The 21195-nt window shown below is 39.6% G+C and overlaps 1 protein-coding gene across 4 annotated transcripts in view; it reads left to right on the forward strand.

Annotated features, from left to right (window-relative positions):
* The window catches only part of SLCO5A1 (solute carrier organic anion transporter family member 5A1), a 210070-nt gene that overhangs the window by 161113 nt on the left and 27762 nt on the right, over window positions 1–21195 (forward strand). For all 4 annotated transcript variants that reach the window (XR_005794185.1, XM_040487640.1, XM_040487638.1 and 1 more), the window contains one exon: window positions 16400–16598. Coding sequence is in view for 3 of the 4 variants with exons in the window: in XM_040487640.1 (XP_040343574.1) it covers window positions 16400–16598 (199 nt within the window). In the remaining variant the exon portion in view is untranslated. The remainder of the gene's footprint in view (window positions 1–16399; window positions 16599–21195) is intronic.

The raw sequence follows: 21195 nt of genomic DNA on the forward strand, positions 1-21195 counted from the left end.
ATCCACATAAGAGTGAAAACATATGGTATCTGTCCTTCTCTGTATGACTTATTTCACTTAGCATAACACTCTCCAGTTCCATCCACATTGCTACAAAAGGCCATATTTCATTCTTTCTCATTGCCACATAGTACTTCATTGTGTATATAAACCACAATTTCTTTATCCATTCATCATTTGATGGACATTTAGGCTCTTTCCATAATTTGGCTGTTGTTGAGAGTGCTGCTATAAACATTGGGGTACAAGTGCCCCTATGCATCAGTACTCCTGTATCCCTTGGGTAAATTCCTAGCAGTGCTATTGAGGAACCTCCACACTGTTTTTTTGAGGAAACTCCACACTGTTTTCCAGAGTGGCTGCACCAGTTTGCATTCCCACCAACAGTGCAAGAGGGTTCCTGTTTCTCCACATCCTCTCCAGCATCTATAGTCTCCTGATTTGAAGAACAAATATATCTTTACAAATAGTCCACCAGAGCTGAAGTCAAGGTTCTGGTCTTGTGCTGTGCTTTTGGTATTGTGGTGAACCTAGTAGGTAGGTTCTTCTGTGAATATCATTTGTTGTTTCTTTTTTTTTTTTTTTTTTTTATTTTCAACGTTTATTTATTTTTGAGACAGAGAGAGACAGAGCATGAACGGGAGAGGGTCAGAGAGAGAGGGAGACACAGAACCGGAAGCAGGGTCCAGGCTCTGAGCCATCAGCCCAGAGCCTGACGCGGGGCTCGAACTCACGGACCGTGAGATCGTGACCTGAGCCGAAGTCAGACGCTTAACTGACTGAGCCACCCAGGTGCCCCTGTTGTTTCTTATCATATTATATGATTAAACTTCAAATGTGAATAATTTGCCAAATAGTATATATTTAACATACATTGAGGACAAATTATAAAGACTCATCACTATCTGCCTCAACCAAATTCATTCATATATGCACACACATGTGTATATACACACACATCTGTATGCTTTCACACACACATCTATACACATACACAATACATACACACACTTGTATGCACACAGGTATATATTTACACACACACACACACACACACACACACACACCGCAAATGTTAACAAATTTGATCCTTTTTGTATTGAAGGCTTGAGTTTGTTTTAGGAGACGGTGAAACGAATTGAAACAAAGAAAAGTAGGAGTTAAGAGACTAGGTTTCAGTTTTAGAAGGAACAATGGATTTGGAATTCAGATAGTAGCTTTCTCCTCTCAGACTTGAAAGGACTCTGGCTTGGAAATCAGATTTGTGTCCTGGCTGTGCTCTATGAGCCTGCTGACATCATTTGTGTGACTTTCTTTCCTGAATGTTTAATTTTACGGAAAATGAGGATAAATAATAACCCATCTCATGGGATAAGATTAAGTATAAATGCTTTAAGGCTTAGAGTACTCTACAAATTTATCATGATGATTATATTGTCATTTCATTTTCCCAAAGTCTGTTTCCTTATGTGTTATGAGGAGATAATACCTGTTCATAGAGCCATTATATTGATCCATTAAATGATTGATATGAATGTGCTTTGAAAACACTATAAAAGTTTATTTGCCTCATATGATTTTAGGTTGTTTCTGCTAATGTTGGTTAAAGTTGAAGACCGCTTGCTCCCACATTTAACCTTTAATCATAGTATTTATTTTTTGATGTGTACCTTATGATTCAAGACAATAATAGGTAAGATTTTTTTGAAAGGAATTTTGAGGAATTTTGCTGCTTTAGGTGAGAAATTAGTCTAAAACACTTCCCTTCCTGAAATATACAATTTGGAAAAATTAACCATAAAGCAAGTTTCTAGAAATAAAAATATTTTTTCTTTCACTTTTAGAAAAAACCAAACACCCATTCTTAGGGAAAAAAAGTGACTTAAATGGTTGAGAAAGATCACACAAAGAAAATAACAAATGTTTGTAATTTAAATGTATGTCTATGGGAGTGTTAGCCTCATACAAAATTTAGAAAAGTTTTTGGATTTAGAATCAAACATTTACAGTCTAGCCCTTGTTTTGGCATTAACAAGCTATTGATCCAAATTAAGTCATACATCTCTCTCTCTCTCTCCTTCCTCGTCTATAAAATGAGGAAGTTGAAGAAATGATCTCTGATCTCCTGTGTTACGTTAGGATTACACTTTTCTGAGAATATTGGAGACTCAAAATAACAGAGGACAAAGGAAAATAGATGTTTATTTCACCCTCACAAAAAAATCTGGACATAGGAAGCTCAGGATTGGTATAGTGACTGCAGTAACTGAGACAATTTCCAATTTCTGCTTCATCTGGACTCTTGTCCTCATGGTCCAAAGGAGAGGTGTAGCTGTCAACCCAGCATTCGTAGCCGCAGGGTGGTAGGAGAGGGGAAGAAAGGCATAAATGGATGTACTGCCTTTGCTTGCATCACATTGACCAGAACTTATTTCATGGCCACATCCAGTTGCAAGGGAGTCTGGGAAATGTAGTCTGCATTTCAGACAACCATAATCCACACTACTACTTTAGAATAGGAGCCTTGGGTCAAAGGTAGCCTGTTACCTGTTTTGTTTTGTTTTGTTTTGTTTGGTGTGCAAATAAAATTTTATTGAAACACAGCTATACTTATTTGTTTACACAAGACTGACTACTTTAGCACTATAACAGTAGTTGTAAGAGGCACTGTCAGGCACACTGAGTGGAAAATATTCGCTATCTGGTTTTTATAAAAACAAACAAACAAACAAACAAACAAACAAACAAATAAAACTTGCCACCAGTAGGAGACTATTGGTGTTTCTAGAAGAAAGAAGGGTAGTCATCAGGGGATAAGTAGCACTCCCCATCATAGCTCCCAAATTCTGTGATTCTATGATAACAAATAAGAAACTCAAACAATTAATTTCATATAATGTAGGAATAATTTTGAAAATGTTAGTAAAGGCTAAAATATAATAGTAAATACTAAAACACAAAGTCCTTTCTTGCTCTAACAGCTTGCAACTTGAGTCACACCTATCAAATTGCCTTCTTTTTTATTCTGTCCACTTCCCCATCTTGCAATGGTTGCTTTCATTTCCAGCCCAGTTGTCTAAGATGTTGGCTATTCCTCTTCAGCTTTGAATAAAAATCTATTTTATTTGGCAGGTGCCTTGCATGTCCTTCATTTGGTGAAAGTAAAAATGTGAAAAGATACAGGGCTACCTTTGATTCTGGTGAAGCCCCCTCAGTGTAATATCTGGGTCTGGTAGTGAACCAGTAACCACAACAGTATGAGAGGCACCCATGGCTATTAGTTGGGAGGTACATTGCATTGACTGTTGCTACACTGTCATTTTTTCTTTTGCTGGTTCACATGTCATTTGGGCTGAAACTTAAAATATTTATTGCATTTTCTTATTCTTGAATCTTTTCAAGATACTTTAGTGTCTTCCTAAAAGAAGTTTTATTTGCAAATGTGTGATTTTATTATTCAAAACCGAGAGTAGATAAGATCAGAACAATAAGGGAAAGAGGCTATTGGTATTTTGCTGCGAGATTTAAAAATGGATCAGTTGGTGGTGCTCGTCATCAGGTGAGACCCATGTCATCTGTTTCTTTTCTAGTGCTTTCTACCCAATGCCTCTTTTTAAAAAGTTGGTTAATTAGTAGATTTTTTTTTTAGTAGATTTCTGAAACCTAAGTTCTGATAGTTGGTTTGGTGTCCTCCAGAGTTGCTCAGACCATTAGATTACTAGAGTATGTTTCTATCTGTAAAACTTATTTTGTGAATATTATTACCTGTTGGAATTATGCATGTCTTTTGAAACACAACAAAGTCTTTAGGTATAAAGTGCAGAATGTATCATACTGGTTAAGATTTCCATTTCACGTGTCACTGCTTTGCTGAGTTCTTAGTTTTCTAGCTTAAGCTTTCTCTTTCAGAAGGCAAGGAAGGTTGATCATTTTTTGAATTTTCTTCTAGTTATAAAATGTTGTGACCTTTAATAATAATCTTGGCTCTCAGTAAACTTACTTCAGTGGATAGATAAAAATTCAGTGGATAGATGAACACAGTGTATAATTAGGATATCATGTATTCCCTGTGCATGCTGCACTCTCTGTCCTCCAGGTTTTTGTTCAAATGGCCCCATGTCAGTGAGACCAGCATCCCCCATTAAAAAATCCAACTCTTCTCCCAGAAGTCTTGATTTTTTCCTTGCTAGGCTCAACCTTTTTCTCTGGACTGCTTTCACCTTCTAACATTCAGTAAGAATTGCTTAATTCTTGATTTATTGTTTATTATCTGGTTTTCCTACAGTATATTGTAAACTCAATGTGGGCAGGGATTTTTGTCGGTTTTATGCACTATTTATCTCCAGAGTCTAGTACAAAATCCCATATACAGTAGGTGCTCAATAAGTGTTTTCTGTTAAGGTAAAAAAAAAAAAGCTTTTGAAAAAAGTTTATTTATTTTGAGAGAGAGAGAAAGAGAGAGAGAGGGAGTGCATGTGCAAGGGAGAAGCAGAGAAGGAGAGAGAGTCCCAAGCAGGTTCCGCACTGTCAGTACAGAGACTGATGCGGGGCTCAATCTAACAAACCATGAGATCAAGACCTGAGTTGAAATCAAGAGTCAGACACTCAATGTACTGAGCCACCCAGGTGCCCTGATGTGTCTTAAAAATTGTATACTTTATGAGTTTTCTGAAGGTTATACTTAGCAACACATTTTTAAGTAACAACAAAAATGAATTTTAGTTTGACTACTATTTAAATGATTGAAGATTAAGACATGATGAATTAAAAGGCATCTGCAAGAAACCCACAGCTGACATCATACGTATGAAAAACTGATACTTTCCCCCAAAGATCAGGAATAAGACAAAGATATCTGTTCTTGCCACTTGCATTCACCATTGCACTGGAGATTCTAGCCAGGGCAATTAACTAAGAGACTGAAATAAAAGACATTTGGATTGAAAACAAAGATGTAAAACTATCTCTATTGAGATTATATGATCTTATGTAGAGAACATCCTAAGGAATCCACTAGAAAAGTATTAGAACTAGTAAATGAATTCAGTGTAGTTGGAAAATAAAAGAGTAACATGCAAAAATCAATAGTATTTGTAGACACTAGCAATGAACAATTTTAAAAGTGAAATTAAGGGAAAAATTCTATTTACACTAGCATGAAAGAATTTAATACTTAAGAATAAATTTAATAAAAGAAGTACAAAACTTATATTCTGAAAAACTAAAATATTGCTTAAAAAAAGAAAACCTAAATAAACAGAAAGACATCTCATGTTCATGAATTGGAGCACTTAATGTTATTAAGATGACTGTATTCCCTAGATAGATTCAGCATAATCCCCATCAAAATTCCAGCTGGCTTCTTTACAGAATTTGACACATTCATTTGGAATGCAAGCAACCCAGAACAGCCAAAACAATCTTGATAAAGACAAAAGTTGGAAGACCTAGACCTTTTGATTCCAAACTTAATAAAAAGCAACAATAATCAAGACAATATGGCACTGACTTGAAATAAACATAAATATCAATTGAATAGAATTGAAAGTCCAGAAACAAACCCATACATCTATGATCAACTTATTTTCAACAAGGATGCCAAGACCATTCAATGAGAAAAGAATAGTCTTTTCAAAAAATGGTGCTGGGACAATTGAATCTTCATATGCAAAAGAATGAGGCTGGATCCATACCTCACACCATATGTAAAAACTAACTCAAAATGGATCCAAGGCCTTAATGTAAAAGCTAAAATTATGATACCCTTGGAAATAAAAATAGGCATAAATCTTTGTAACCTTGGATTAGATAATACAACCAAAGAAAAAAGTACATAAATTGGATTTCATCAAAATTAAAAACTTTTGTAAATCAAAGGACACCATCAGAAAAGTAAAACAAAATAAAATAAAACCCAAAAACCCAATAAAATTCCAAAACAACAACAAAAAAGTAAAAAACAACCCACAGAATGGGGGAAAATATTTGGAAAATATATATCTGATAAAAGACTTGTATCTAGAATGTATCAAGAGGGCTGCCTGGGTGGCTCCGTTGGTTAAGCGTCCGACTTCGGCTCAGGTCATGATCTCATGGCCTGTGGGTTTGAGCCCTGGGTAGGGCTCTGTGCTGACAGCTCAGGGCTTGGAGCCTGCTTCAGATTTTGTGTCTTCCTCTCTCTGCCCCTTCCCCACTCGTGCTCTGTCTCTCCCTCTCTCAAAAATAAATACACATTAAAATTTTTTCTAAATAGAATATATAAGGTATCCTTACAACTCAATAGTAAAAAGAAAAATAAAGTAATTAAAAATTGGGCAAAGGATCTGAACAGACATTTCTCCAAAGAAGATATACAAATGGCCACACGAAGATACTCAACCTCATTAGTTATCAGGGAAGTGAAAATCAAAACCACAATGAGATACGAGTTTAAACCCACTGAGATGACAATAATCAAATGTTATCTGTGATATTAACAATTAAAGATTGGAAGAAATTGGCACCCTCATGCACTGCTGGTAGAAATGTCAAATGGTGCACCCACTTTGGAAAACAGTTTGGCACTTCCTCAAACATAGAGTCACCGTATGATCCAGAAATTCCATTTCTAGGCATGCATCCAGAGAAATGAAACATATGTCCACATAGAAACTTGAACGTGAACATTCATCGCAACATTATTCATAATAGCCACAAATAGGAACAGCCCAAATACCCACTGATGAATGAATGGATAAATCGAACGTGGTATATCAGTGCAATGGGTTGTTTGGTTGTTTGGCCATAAATAGGAATGAAGAACTGATACATGCTACAGTATGAATGAACCTTATATACATTATGCTAAATGACAGAAGCAAGACAGACATAGTGTATGACTCCATTTATATGAAATGGCTACAATGGGTAAATCCATAGAGCCTGAAAGTAGACTAGAGTTTGTCTAGGGCTGAGGGAGACAGTTTGAAGGAAATGGGGTGATAGCTAATGGATACAGAATTTCTTTTGGGGGTGATGAAAATGTTCGAACAATGATTGTGGGATTGGTTGTGTATGTCTGGGAGTATACTGAAAGTTACTGGATTGTACACTTAAGTAGATGAATTGTATGGTATGTTAATTATAGCTCAATGAAGCTGTAAATTTAAAAAAAAGAAAAAGAAAAAGAGGCACAGAACATTTGGATTAGTGCATTGACTGTATTTATTAAATGGGTGCTCTGGTCCACCTCATGAAATTAGAATTAGAATTAATTTGGTAGAATTCATATGGTATCTAATGAGCAAATCTGCACTTGGCCCCTGGAGGGGGGAGCAAAGACATTGTAACAGGTATAGTTAGGTGTTTAGAAGTGTGTCTCAAAATTTCAGATAAATAGGGTTTTAAAAATCTGCTTACTTCTCCCAGGGGGAGGGTAGCTTTGTCGGGTTTTTGTGGCTCAGCTATTAGTGGGCGTAATGACGATTAACCTCCTCCATGGGAAAGCTCTGAGAGCGGCTGGATTTGGACAACAATGGAAAGAGGAGAAGTTGAAAACTGCTGAGAGAGAAAGTGGATCTTGCCCAAAGGGCCTCCAAAGAGGGTTTTGCATTTGGCACTGGCCCACATCTGTAGCCCTTGCCTCTATGAACGGAAACAAAGTGCAGTAACTTAACACCAAGGGCTTTGCTGGAGGCTTATTATAAAAACCGAAAAAGTTACTAAGACTCCATTATTCTTCTGTGAAATTTCCTCTGCAAGGCTTTTTCCTTTTCTGCAGTAATTTGGTTCAAGCTTTCGCTGTTTTGCCTGAAGTTGCCCAGAGCTGGTGAAAAATGGAAGGCAACACTCTGATTTTTGTATCTCATCATTCCGAGTTGTTCTTGCCCTCTGTGGTTTTATTGCCTACATGCAGAAAACGCTTAGGTTTCTAAGCCATAAAAGATGAAATATTAATTTGATTTGATTTTTGAATCCCTTTCCTGACGCAGCTTGGCATTTGCCGTTATGTATTATCGTAGCCGGGCCTTTGCAAAACCTGAAATGAAAAGTGTGGTTGTTTTCTTTGCTGAATGTACCTTTCTATTACCTTTCCTTCAGTGCTCCCGAGACCTCGGATCCCCGAGATTGGGAATCTCATGTTTCCCTTCTCCTGTACAGTGTCTCCCTGTGTTGGCAGAGTTGAAGAAAGTGTTATTGTAGGTGAATGAGCCCCCTTTGCCTTAGTAGGAGTTAAATATGAGCTTTATATTGTATCTCCATGATGAAGTCACGGAGGCTGAGGCTTCTAGAAGTGTGTCTCCCATTGAAAGCCTTTATTAGTAATTTCAGCAAGGCCAGGCGAGAAATTTCAGAGCATTCTCTCTTGGTTAGCTGCAAGTGGTTCCATCTGAGCCACACTGTGGCTGTTGCCGGGCACTCGGAGAGGAAGCTGTGGTCGGAGAGGTCTGCTTCTCGCACTGTGTCCTCTAACAGGAGCTACAGAGGGGCAAAACTTGAGACAGGCTGTCTGCAGCAGCCTTGTGTGAGGCGAGCCACCCTGCCGGCGTATCCGCCTCAGGAGGATTCTTAAAAGAACTTCCTATAAATTCTTCCATTTGGCCCATAGGCTTCCCTTCAGAATTGGTAGCTTTGATGGTGGCACACGCTGTTCCCTTCAATACACATGGGCTGCTTCTCCTAATCCAAACAAGGCGTGGTTCTGGGCTTTGCTGCCCCTGCTTTAGAATGTGACTAGATGTTATGCCATGAGATATTGTGGATTTAAAGAAACTGTCTGTTCTCTGTCTTACGACAGCCACTGAATTATAAAAGGGATACCAGACATTCACCCTGATACACCGAATCATAGTTTGTGAAAGGATTTCTGAGATTTTTCACAAGGGTGATACTGAGATATGAAGGAGGAAGAGATATATTGTGCTTCTTGTGACACTTTGTGGATTTATGTATTGTTTGTGAAAATGTATGCTTACTATGCTGTCTATTCTCGGAGCACTTAAAATTTGCTAGCTTTAAGGCTTGGATTTTTTAAATATTCTCTTCTTTTATTCCCCTTTTATTCTTTTATTCCTTGTGATTAACTTCCTGTAGAAAATGTTGCAAGGAAAAGTAGAAGCTGAAAAGGGTAAACTCATTTACCCTGGATGATAGGAAAAACATTTGTTTTGTATTATAAGATTAGAAGCACAGTCTTTGGAAAAGTTAAATAAATTTGAGTTTGTTTCCCTGCTCTATCACATCGTTAGATGTTTCCTCATCTGTGATGTGGAAAGAGGGTATCTTTCTTCCAGCCTAAGACACCATTAATTGTACGATGCTGCATGATTTGGAGTCTATGAAAGGAAAATGCTTTTAATTCGATTATGCCACGAGGCTAAGATACTTTTGATTGTAAGACACATTCTGATTTCAGAGCAACTCAAAATCCACACAATTCTGGGAATGAGATGAGATACTATATGTCACTGTATGTGGTATATAGTCTACACCTGTGCGTGTGTATGTGTATGTGTGTCTAAAAAGAGAGGGAGAAATAGAGAACGAATGAATGAGAACAAACTGGACTTCCTTCTTTTCCAGATGCCCATCCTGTTCTTTCCCCTCCTTCCCTGTGCCCAGCTCCCTTCCCCTCCCCCCTTCCCCGTGCCCAGCTCCCTTCCCCTCCCCTCCTTCCCTGTGCCCAGCTCCCTTCCCCCAAGGCAGCAGCAGAACCTCAAAGTCATAATGGCTTATTTCTTACTGACTTACGTTTGCAAACCATTTATTTTTCAACGTAACTAAAGAAAACTTTGGATGTGAAACACATAGGATCAGTGAATTTAGAGAAAAGCGCATGAGGACATCTGAGATTCTGAGTATCTGTTAACTTAGTTCACACCACAGTGGGACATTTTGCACCATTGTGATTTCGTGATAGAAAAGAGGTATCAGAGGGCTGCGGACATCATAGGCATCACGTGCCTTGTCACCTTCAGTGGCTTGCCAGTTACATTTTTGCTAATAACGCTCAACTCAGAATTTTGATAACAGCGAAATTTTTCAGGCATCATTTAGTGCCTGCCAGGCTTAGACTGATCTTTAGCAGCTTATTTTGGTCCCGAATGAGGTCTTAGATTTCCTACTTGTAAAATAGGATATAGCCTAGTTCAGGAATAATTAGAAAATGGAAATGAATAGGCCATTTGAAGTTTTTGTATAATAAATTCTAAATAACAAAGCTTGTTCTTTCATCCCTACATTTCCAGGTCCTGGTAAGTGCTAGAAAGTTATGAAGATCATAAAGATAAAGTCCCTGTCATGTATAAAGACCTGAGAGTCTAGCAGGAAAGAAAGAGGTAAACACAACAGACAGTGGAAGGCCTCATGACAGGAGTTAGCCCTGGGTACCATGAAAGTAAATTATTGTTCAATAGCCATAGTGGCACAATTCAGGTTCCCTGAGCCTGGAACGTTCTTGATGACGAGTGGGTCACCTAATCTTTTCCTCTTCCTTTTCAGTTTAAGGTTTTTTTGCATCCCAAGTCATGCATTAAGCATAGGTATGTTTTATGTGTCTATTTGCAATACAGATAATTCTACATATTAACAAAAACTAGAGGGGAGGGGAAAAATTCCACCAGTAGCTTTAATATTTGGCAATTCAGTGAATATCATTTTTCATAAAGACCTTTGGACTCCATGAAGTTACACTTTATAAGGGCAAGCAATATTGTGACTCAGAGTAAAAACTTCAAAATTGAATATTATGGGATAGTGCTTGACATAAGAGAAAGAAAGGAAGTAGGACAATTAACATGTTGACTTGCTTGGATAAGTAAGCAGATAAAAGATTTCCAACTTGAAAACAGCAGGATGTTCACAGACCTTTTATGAAGTGAAACAGGATCCTCTGCTTTGTTGACAATTAATGTAGCTATGAGGTCTTTAAATTCAGACATATACACACAGTACTAAATAGCTAATAGAGATGTATGTGTTTAAAACACATAGTAGTGGGGCACCCGAGTGGCTCAGTCGGTTGAGCGTCCAACTTTGGCTCAGGTCATGATATCGCGGTCTGTGAGTTCGAGCCCTGCCTTGGGCTCTGGGCTGACAGCTCAGAGCCTGGAGCCTGCTTCGGATTCTGTGTCTCCCTCTCTCTCTGCCCCTCCCCTGCTCATGCTCTGTCTCTCTCCGTCTCTCAAGAGTAAATAAATGTTAAAAAAAACTACATAGTAGCTAAACCTCAAAGGCTTATATATTAAAGAACACATAAAAGTTTAGTGTTCAATCTTACAGATTCAATCCTATAGATAAAATAACGTATAGAGATTTTTGCCTAATTATAATTTCAATATGTTGATTTGTGCAAATGTTAAACTCATTAATATTAGGTAGATAATAATGATGTTTATATTTATGATGATGATCACCAACATTTATTAAGTCCTGACTCATATACTATGAGTCAGACACTGTCTTAAGCACTTTATATCTCTTAACTCACTTAAAGCTAACAACCTATGAGGAAGATACTATTCTTAGTCACATTTTACAGATGAGAAAATCGGAGGCCTGGGAATATTCAGAAATTTGTCCAAGGACACACAGTTTGTAGGTGGCAGAGCTGAGATTTGAACTCCGGGAATGTGTCCATGTGGCCTGTACTCTTACCTGCATTTGTCTCTTAGACATCTGCAAATGCACTGGCTTCTATCCTCTACCGCTACCTTAGGCTGGGTCCCTGAGTTCAGACCTCCACCGTCTCCCCTCATACACACAGACTTGATGCTTTTTTCCCCTGCCCACCCTCTTGTACCCCCTGGGTCCCAGCCATGTCTTGGCCACTAGAGGGCGTGAGGAACAGAAACTCGGGGACTGCACAGCCATCCCGCCAGGGCTGGGAAAGGGGCTGATAGGGAGCAGAGGCTCTGAGGAGCCAGGAGGCAGTTGGAAGAGGGCTTTCTGGGTTCTGAGGACAAAGGGAAGGGGTGAGCACCAGCCAGTGAGGTGGATTTGAATGCAGACGCGGTGCTTGGCAGGCAGGCAGCTTCTGCTGGGAGATCCCATCTTATATATTTACATCTTATAATATTTATTTATTGCTATCTAAAAGTCGAGTGTTCCAATGAAGCCTTTCATAAGCCAGAAGGGCATAAGGCGGAGAAGCAGTTATAGTTAATTTATATGGAAAAAATGTTGAGCATTACCAGGCTCAAAATACAACCCCTCTTAGGCTCTTCTAATACCCTAGGAACCTCTTCCTGATGATGCACAAAACAAATGGAGATAAAGCACAGATGCTCGCAGACACTTCAAAGCTGCAGGGCCTGATGCTGAGATGCTGAGTGTGGTTCCCAGGGAAGGGGCTTGGCGGGGCCGCTCTCAGTGCCTTTATAACCCCTTGTTGCCAAACAAATGCTGAATGCTATTTTCACTCTTCGCCTTTTTTTTCCCCCCATAAAAGTGAAAATCCTTTTTGGATTTCTTTTGGTTAGCGAAAGCAGAAGATGCCTGTAATTTCCCCTCCCTACAAGGCAGTGGGGGAGTTGGCCAGGCCTAGGATGCAGTGTGGTGCTGGGTGGGAAACCAACTTCCAGCTCCTCCAGGCTCTGCACAATCTGGTTTCCCCAGAGCCAGGCTTTCAGAAGGGGCAGCGAGGAGGCTCTACTGTTACCCCCGTTCTCCCCAGCACCAAATCTGCCCTATTTATCCCCTGTGCCTGATATTCTAACAAGGAGACGTTTGGGTCTCTTACTTAAGCTGGAGATCTGAATGATGTACAGATTACCATGAACGGATGGTCAGAATTTCTGTTTGGATAGTGCAGTGAGATTTAGATGAGACGGGGACATCAGGAGAAAATTTTAAGGCGTCTTCACTCTGTTCAATATAACCTCATATTTACTGGTGACAAATTTGCTGTTTTGAAGAGTTGAATGCTAATTAGAACGCATAGTCAAATAAATTATATTACTTTTATTTTTATTTATTTATTTATTTATTTATTTATTTATTTATTTATTATTTATTTTTGAGACAGGAGAGACAGAGCATGAACAGGGGAGGGTCAGAGAGAGGGAGACACAGAATCCGAAACAGGCTCCAGGCTCTGAGCTGTCAGCACAGAGCCTGACGCGGGGCTCGAACTCAAACTCACGGATCGCGAGATCATGACCTGAGTCAAAGTCGGCTGCCTAACCGACTGAGCCACCCAGGCACCCCAATTACATTACTTTTAAATTGTGACTTGAGCTATGAGCATGGAGGTTTGTTTTGTTTGTTATCCTGGGGGTCTAGAACAGTATACATTATTTAATTGAAATAAAGATTTCATGAATGTGTCATTTTCACTTTAAAGAGAAAGTCTTGCCTATTTATTTGTGTAAATAGAATGTGTACTCTTCCTTAACAATGATGATGATATTTTATTAAGCAGCTCATTTAAGCCCAGAGCTCTGGTCAATTTACCTAGAAGATTCCAGGGACCTGTTAACTCTCAGAGACATCTGTGGTGATGTGGACAGAGTGCTGGGCTGGGAATCAGAGACCTCACTTTTCCTTGTGAGACACTCTCTCCCTTGTGTACGCTGTTGGACACTCCTCTGAGCTGTCAGTTTCCTCATCTGTAAAAAGGTCATTACTGATTTTGCAAAATCAGGGCTGTCGTGGGGATTACAAGATGAACACTGGTTGCCAGGCAAAGCTCAGGGTTTAGATTAATCTAATCCTTCTCTGCTCCTTTATGTGGGTTGCTGAACATGCTGGAGCAAAAACCATCCAACCGTGTGTGCTGCTGGAGACTACAGACTTTTGAAAGCCAATCTCATCTGGACCCGTTGGGCTCTCCACTTGCAAAGCCTATTGCATATTCTCATTTTACTCTCCTACAACAATTATTCTAATCCTTGGCTGTATTTAAAATTCTCACTATCCCTGGGGCTCCTGGGTGGCTCGGTTGGTTGGGCGACCGACTTCGGCTCAGGTCATGATCTCACGGTCCGTGAGTTCGAGCCCCGCGTCGGGCTCCGTGCTGACAGCTCGGAGCCTGGAGCCTGTTTCAGATTCTGTGTCTCTCTCTCTGCCCCTTCCCCGCTCATGTTCTGTCTCTATCAAAAAATGAATAAACATTAAAAAAAAATTTTTTTAATAAAAATAAAAAAAATTTCTCAATATCCCTTTCCTCTAAGAGTTAGTTTTGTTTTCAATTATACAGAAAAAACAAACACACCCGGATATAAAAAACCAAAGCCATGTAAAAAAAGAATCTATAGCATGTTACCAATTCTTAAAGAAAAAAAGCATGGAAAAAAGACTGGAGTGAAATATGCCAGGATGTAATCAATGGAGTTTGTTCCTTCATACTTCTCTATGCTTTTCAAGTGTTCTGTTGTAACACATATTACATTATGTCTGCAAAGTAATGGAAAAATTATGAAACAGAAAAACTACAGTTTGAGGAGCTACCACCCACCTGTTGACTTCTCCCCCACCCCCTTCTCCCCTATCCTGTTCCTAGCTGGAATTAAGGGGTCTCTCTCTCTCTCCCCATCTAGTGCTAATGTGATCATCTATGCTGTTAATTCCATATTCTCTTGACTTCTCAAGGATCGTGCATTGGTATCAGATAAACCTTTCCCTCCACATTTAACCTCCCCTTCCTTTTTAGTCTGTTTTTGTCAGTATATAAATATGCTTAGTCCCCTCCAGTCTTAGCAAATGCATGACATTCTCCAAGTCCAAACTCTACCTTAATCCCAGTCTTACCCTAGACCCACACCCATTTTTCCTTTTGTAGCCCAAGTTCTGGAAAGAGTCTGAATCTGGCTTCTTCCTTCACAACACCCTTAACATTGCTCTTGCCAAGATCTCTCGTGACATATTTGTCTCATTTCAGTCTTCACCTTACTCTCTTCTTCATACTTGGCTCAAATACAAATACTGCCACTTCTGTGAAGCCCTCCCTGATTTCTCCCAGAGAAGGCTCACATGCTTCTTTTCCAGTATTCTTCCTGCCTTTTGTCTAATTGTTTTATTGTAGTCTAATTTGTTTATTTTTATTTTAGATTATGAGGTTCTTGGGGCAGGCAATATAGCTTTTCTCTTAGCTTTTAAAAAAGCTATGAAACATAATGCACACAGAAATATGTGAATCAAAATTGAGAGATAATGAATAATCATAAAGTGAACATTTGTGTCACTATTACCCAGGGCATGGAATGGCATGTTTTCAGTATTCCAGGAGCACCCTGTATCCTTTCCTGACCCCACCTGTTCCCCCTACTATCTTGGATTTATGACCCTTACTTTCTCGGTTTTCTTCGTAGTGGCGCTGCCTATATATGTATTCCTAAACAAAGCATTCAGTTCTATCTGCACTTGAACTTTTTACAGATGTCCTCATGTCATGTGTTCTGTTTTGTTTCTTTCATCGAACATTGCATGTGTATGATCCATCCTCATAGTTGAGCCTTGTCATGACCTTCACTTTTGTTGCTGTAGAGTGGCCTTTCATCATATGAATTTATAACATGCAATGTATCTATTAATGGACATTTGGTTTATTTCCAGTTTTTGGCTATTATGATGCATCAGATTTCTTGTACACTTCTTTTTTTAAATGTGTATTTATTTATTTTTGAGAAAGAGAGAGAAAGAATGTGTACACAAACAGGAGAGGGGCAGAGAGGGAGGGAGAGAGAGGATCCCAAGCAGTTTCTGTGCTGTCAGCGCAGAGCCTGACGAGGGGCCCAATTCCATGAACTGTGAGATCATGACCTGAGCCGAAATCAAGAGTCAGAGCTTAACTGACTGAGCCACTCAGGCTCCCCTGTGGTACACTTCTTTTGATCCCCATGTGCCTGAGTTTCCTTAGGGTATAGATCCAGGATTGTTACAGGATGGGTGTATCTTCAATTCTACCAGATAATGGCGAACTGTTCTCAAAGTAGCTGTCACAGTTTACATCCCACCAGCTGTGCAGAGAGTGACCACTGCTCTATGACTTCGCCAACATGTGGTAGCATCGGCCTTTTAAATTTTTATCGACACAATTGGTGCAGAGTAGTATTTTACTATGGTTTTAACTTGTATTTCCCTCTTAGCAATGAGGGTGAGCACCTTCATGTGTTTGTTGGTCAGCTGGATTTCCTCTTTAGTGAAGAGCCTGTTCACGTTTCGTTCACTTTTTCAGTGGGTTGCTTGTCTTTATTTTATTGATTTGTAAAAGTTATTTTACATTCTGGATATGTGTCCTTTGTTGGTTGTATGTGTTGAAAACAAATTATACTATAAAATCATACACATTGAAGATTTATTGATTACGGGATTTTTTTTTTCCTCAGTGCTAATCAGTAAGTAGGAACAGGAGTAATTAGAAAACAAATTACAGTGTACGTTAACCTTCAGAGTAATCCTGTCCTTCCCTTCTTCTCTCTAGGTGTTATTATTGTCCCCAGTGCCGGTGTGGGGATTGTCCTGGGAGGCTACATTATAAAAAAACTGAAACTTGGTGCAAGAGAATCTGCGAAACTAGCCATGATCTGCAGTGGTGTATCCTTACTGTGTTTTTCCACCCTGTTTATCGTTGGATGTGAAAGTATTAATCTAGGGGGCATAAACATCCCATATACAACAGGGTAAGTATCCTGAAAGAGCCATTTTGTATCGTCCTGATCATGAGTTGAGTGCAAAGCCCTGTAGTGTTGGTACCCAGGGCTGGACCGTCTCCTGCTCTAGGCGGGTCTCCTGTGCACGTTTCGTCTCCTGGGGAGGGGGCGCGGCGGGGGGGGCATGCACTCGTGGAAGGCAGCGGCACTGGTCCCTCCTTGGTCCATGCCCTTTTTGACCCTCACAGAGTGTCTCCTAGTATTTTGGTTATAACAGATGAGGAGGAGATGCTTGTTGGGTTAAAGGAAATGGTTCTTCTTTATAATGCAATGTTTTGAGTCGCTAATATGTTCACATAGTCGAAGAACATAAAGCTCAGTGGCAATGTAACGGGAAAGAAAAGTCTTGCTCTTACCCAAGTCCTCCACCTCATCCCCCCCCCCCCCCCCCGTCAGAGACAAACGAGGCAGGCACTTTAATTCATTTCTTCTTACATGTCCTGCCAAGGCTTCTTTATCGAAGAGACTATGAACATGTATTTAAAGTTTTACCTGTGTTATAGCCAAAAGGTAGCATTCTATATATGCTTTCCCAGCTTTAAAAAATATATGACAATATAGCTTGGAGATCTTTCTGTGCCAGTAATAATAATAATACAGAGCCTAGGCTACCCTTACATCGACACTTTCTGATGCTTTACTCATTAATCCTCATGACAACCCTATCAGGTAGGTTCTATGATAATCTTGGTTTTACAGATGGCAAAACTGAGGTACAGAACACATGTACTGGGGGTAATGCTGATAATATGTAACACACAGCTAAGAAAAAAGTTCCAACCTGTAGCATTTGCCGATTTCGGAGATTTGACTATCCCCACTGACGCTGATTTCAAGCTAACCGTGTGAAGATACTGAACACCAAGCTGGGAGGAGATGCCCAGTCACGTACCATTATATAATATTTCTATCAAAGAGGTATTTAGACTTAAAGAGCCTGGTGAAGACGTAGAGAGTAGTATAATAAAATAATTAGGAGGCAATGAATTGAGTATTTATTATCTTTGTATTATTTATTTAACTGTAAGTTTATATAACTTAACTTAAAAAAATTTTTTTTTAACGTTTATTTATTTTTGAGACAGAGAGAGACAGAGCATGAACGGAGGTGGGTCAGAGAGAGGGAGACACAGAATCTGAAACAGGCTCCAGGCTCTGAGCTGTCAGCACAGAGCCTGACGCGGGGCTTGAACTCATGGACCATGAGATCATGACCTGAGCCGAAGTCGGCCACTTAACTGACTGAGCCACCCAGGCGCCCCTATATAACTTAACTTTTAATAATGGCTACGCTAAACAAGCAGATGACTAAATCCTTGAAAATTGAAGATTTTATGACCCAGGGTGGCTGTGCTGGATGTTACATCAAACTTAATTCAGACTTCACCCCAGAGAATTCAGAGTCTGTGCCGTTAGCACTCCTTTTAACTGCTATGTAACATTCCATTTAATTCTGTTTTGTAATTTAACCAGTCCCCATTTGACAGGCAGTTTCCAATCTTTAGTCATTAAAAATAATGTTGCAAAAAATAATCTCATGCCTATATCACTTCTCCTGTGTGCCATGTATTTGTAGGATAGATTCCCAGAAATGAGATTGCATTGAATATTGCCTCCCCAGGTGTTGTATAAATTTGTACCCTTACCAGCAATGGATCTGAGGGTCAGTTTCCCACACCCTGTCCAAAGGAAGGTGGAAAATTCTTCTTTGAGAGTTATGAAAACCATAACTTATATTTCTTGAGCACACTGGGGTTATTAGAATCTACTTATTGGACAGAATTTCAGTGCCTAGATTTTGGTGCTTGGTATCAACGAGCACCGTATCCTTTTGATTTTCAGTGGAGTTTTATCTTATAAAATGTTCCACTTGAACTTTGAACAAGAAGAGCTTTAATTTCACTTAGCCAACCTAGAATATCAGAAAGAAAAAAGGAGGAACTGCCAATCAGAGCTTATTTGGATGACAGAATATGGTCACTTGTCTCAGGAGTCTTTTTTTCACCAAGAGATGTGGGTCTGGGCAATGCACGTACTGATACACAACTTCTTTTCCGTGCCTATTACAATGGCATAGGAAATAAAGTCTTCAAAAATTTAAGGGCAGTTTAGAATAGGAGCCCAGATTCTTGAGTTAAATCTGAATTTGTATCTTCACTCTGCTTGGCCAGTTGCTTAACTGTAAGCCTCAGTATCCTTATCTGTAAAATAAGGTGATGATAATAATGCCTTAGTTCCTTTAGGTGTAACAGAGTATCATAGACTGGGTGGTTTAGAAACAACAGAAATTTATTGCTCACGGTTCTGGAGGCTGGGAAGTCCGTGATCAAGGTGCCGGCAGATTCGGTGTCTTATGAGGCTCCCCTCCTTGATTCATGAATGGCGGTCTTTTCTCTGTGTCCTCATATGGTGGAAGGGGTAGGGCATCTCTCTAGAGTCCTTTTCATAAGGGCACTCATCCCATTCATGAGGGCTCCAACCTCATGGCCTAATCACCTCCCCAAGGCCCAACCTCCAAATATCATCACACTGGGGGTTAGTTTTCAACCTATGAATGCTATGGGGACCCAGACATTTCATCTACAGCAATAAGAATCACCTTAGAGGCTGCAGGCGGGGACAGCATGAGTAGCACGTATAAAGCTCTCACCTTGGTGCCTGGCACACAGTAAGCGCTCACTGGAAGTTAGCTATTGTTATCAGTCATCACAAATACTCTTCTGGTGTTTACCTCTGTATTTTCAAGACGTAATGTGTAAATTAACCAAATTGAGACATTATGTATGACTTCCTATCTTGATAAATGAGGAGTTCAGTTTTCCATTCATATATTGTGGTCAAATCCTTCTTGGATATTCTTATGTTTGATCCTGCCAGTATTTTTTTTTTTTTTCAACGTTTATTTATTTTTGGGACAGAGAGAGACAGAGCATGAACGGGGGAGGGGCAGAGAGAGAGGGAGACACAGAATCGGAAACAGGCTCCAGGCTCTGAGCCATCAGCCCAGAGCCTGACGTGGGGCTCGAACTCACGGACCGCGAGATCGTGACCTGGCTGAAGTCGGACGCTTAACCGACTGCGCCACCCAGGCGCCCCAATCCTGCCAGTATTATTAACTGCTGAAGCACAAGCAGTATGTCATGATTAGATTTCTTCTTGTGTACAACGTTGATTTTCCTGGAATTCATAATTGTTTTATTTTCATTTCCTTTGTTCTCTCTGAATGTGTCTGGCTTCCTACATTCTCTAAGGGCTCAAAATATCTCACTGTGATTTTTCTCCTGTCTGATAACCTCGTGATTCCATTTCCCACCCCTTGGAGTCATCTAATCAGAGTCCTAGCTGCGCCTAGTCGGCTCCCTGGAATCCCGTTTGCCTCTGTATGGATCCTTTGTTCCTCTGAGCTCACATGCCTCTTCCTTGGCTCGTCCCTCATTTTGTGAGAGCACATCCCTTAGTAGCTACAGGAAGGCTATAAAGGCTGTAACTTTTTTTTTTTTTCTGAATATTGTTCATGAAATAGGTTTTTAAAAAAAAGCTGTTATATTTGATTGCCAAGTTGGCTGGGTAAAGAATTTTAGATTGGATGAATCATTTTCACTCAATTTTATTACTCCATTGTCATCTAATTTCTCATGCTATTGTGGAAAATCTGGCCTTTCTTTTTCCCAGTCTTTTGTATGTACCCTATTTTTTCTTTCTAGGAGCTTTCAGTTTACTCCTGGTGTTCCTGAATTTCATCATGATATACTTTGGAGTGGGTTTCCACCCCTCCCACCCCCTGCTCCGAGCACTTAAGTAAGCTTTTAATGTCTGGAAACTGTGTCCTTCAGTTTTGTTTTTATTTTTTACTTAAATTTTGATATTTTTTCCTCACCATTTTTTCTCTTCTCTCTCCTTTATTGATTCTCTACTCTTCTTTATCACCTATATTGTATAAAACACTTTTTTTGTGCTACTTTTGGAAAGATTTCTTCAGCTCTATTTTTTTCAGTCTTCTGCTAAATCTTTATTTTGAATATTGTATTTTTTCAAAAGTTATTTATTTATTTTTGAGAGAGAGAGAGAGAGAGAGAGAGAGTGCACAAGAGGGGCAGAGAGAGAGAGAAAATCCCAAGCAGGCTCCGCACTGTCAGCAGAGCCCAACGTGAGGCTTGAACTCACAAACTCACGAACTGCAGGATTATCACCTAAGCTGAACCAATTCAGCCACCCAGGTGCCCCTGTATTTTTAACATCCAAATTTTTGATTGTTTTTTTTTTTTTTTTGCTTCTAGTCCTCTTGCTTCATAGGTGGAATCCCTCCTCTTACTTCTCCAACATTATTTAGAGTTTGTTTTCCTTCCTGAATTGTCTATGTCCTCCGAGTGCCTGCTTTCTATTTATTTTGCTGTCCTGATTATGTTGGAAGCTTCCCTTACATTTCTGGTGATCCTTAGCTTTCTCTTAGTTTTGAAGAACATGCGTTTAAAAAGCTAGGTCGGTGCTCTGGTCTGACAGTAGAGCTTGTCATTTGGTGGATCTCACCGTAGGTAATGGGAGATGGGGAGCTGGCATTTTCATTGGG

Source organism: Herpailurus yagouaroundi, unplaced genomic scaffold (assembly GCF_014898765.1).
Source record: "Herpailurus yagouaroundi ecotype Mexico unplaced genomic scaffold, PumYag 165, whole genome shotgun sequence".
Classification (NCBI taxonomy): Eukaryota; Metazoa; Chordata; class Mammalia; order Carnivora; family Felidae; genus Herpailurus; species Herpailurus yagouaroundi.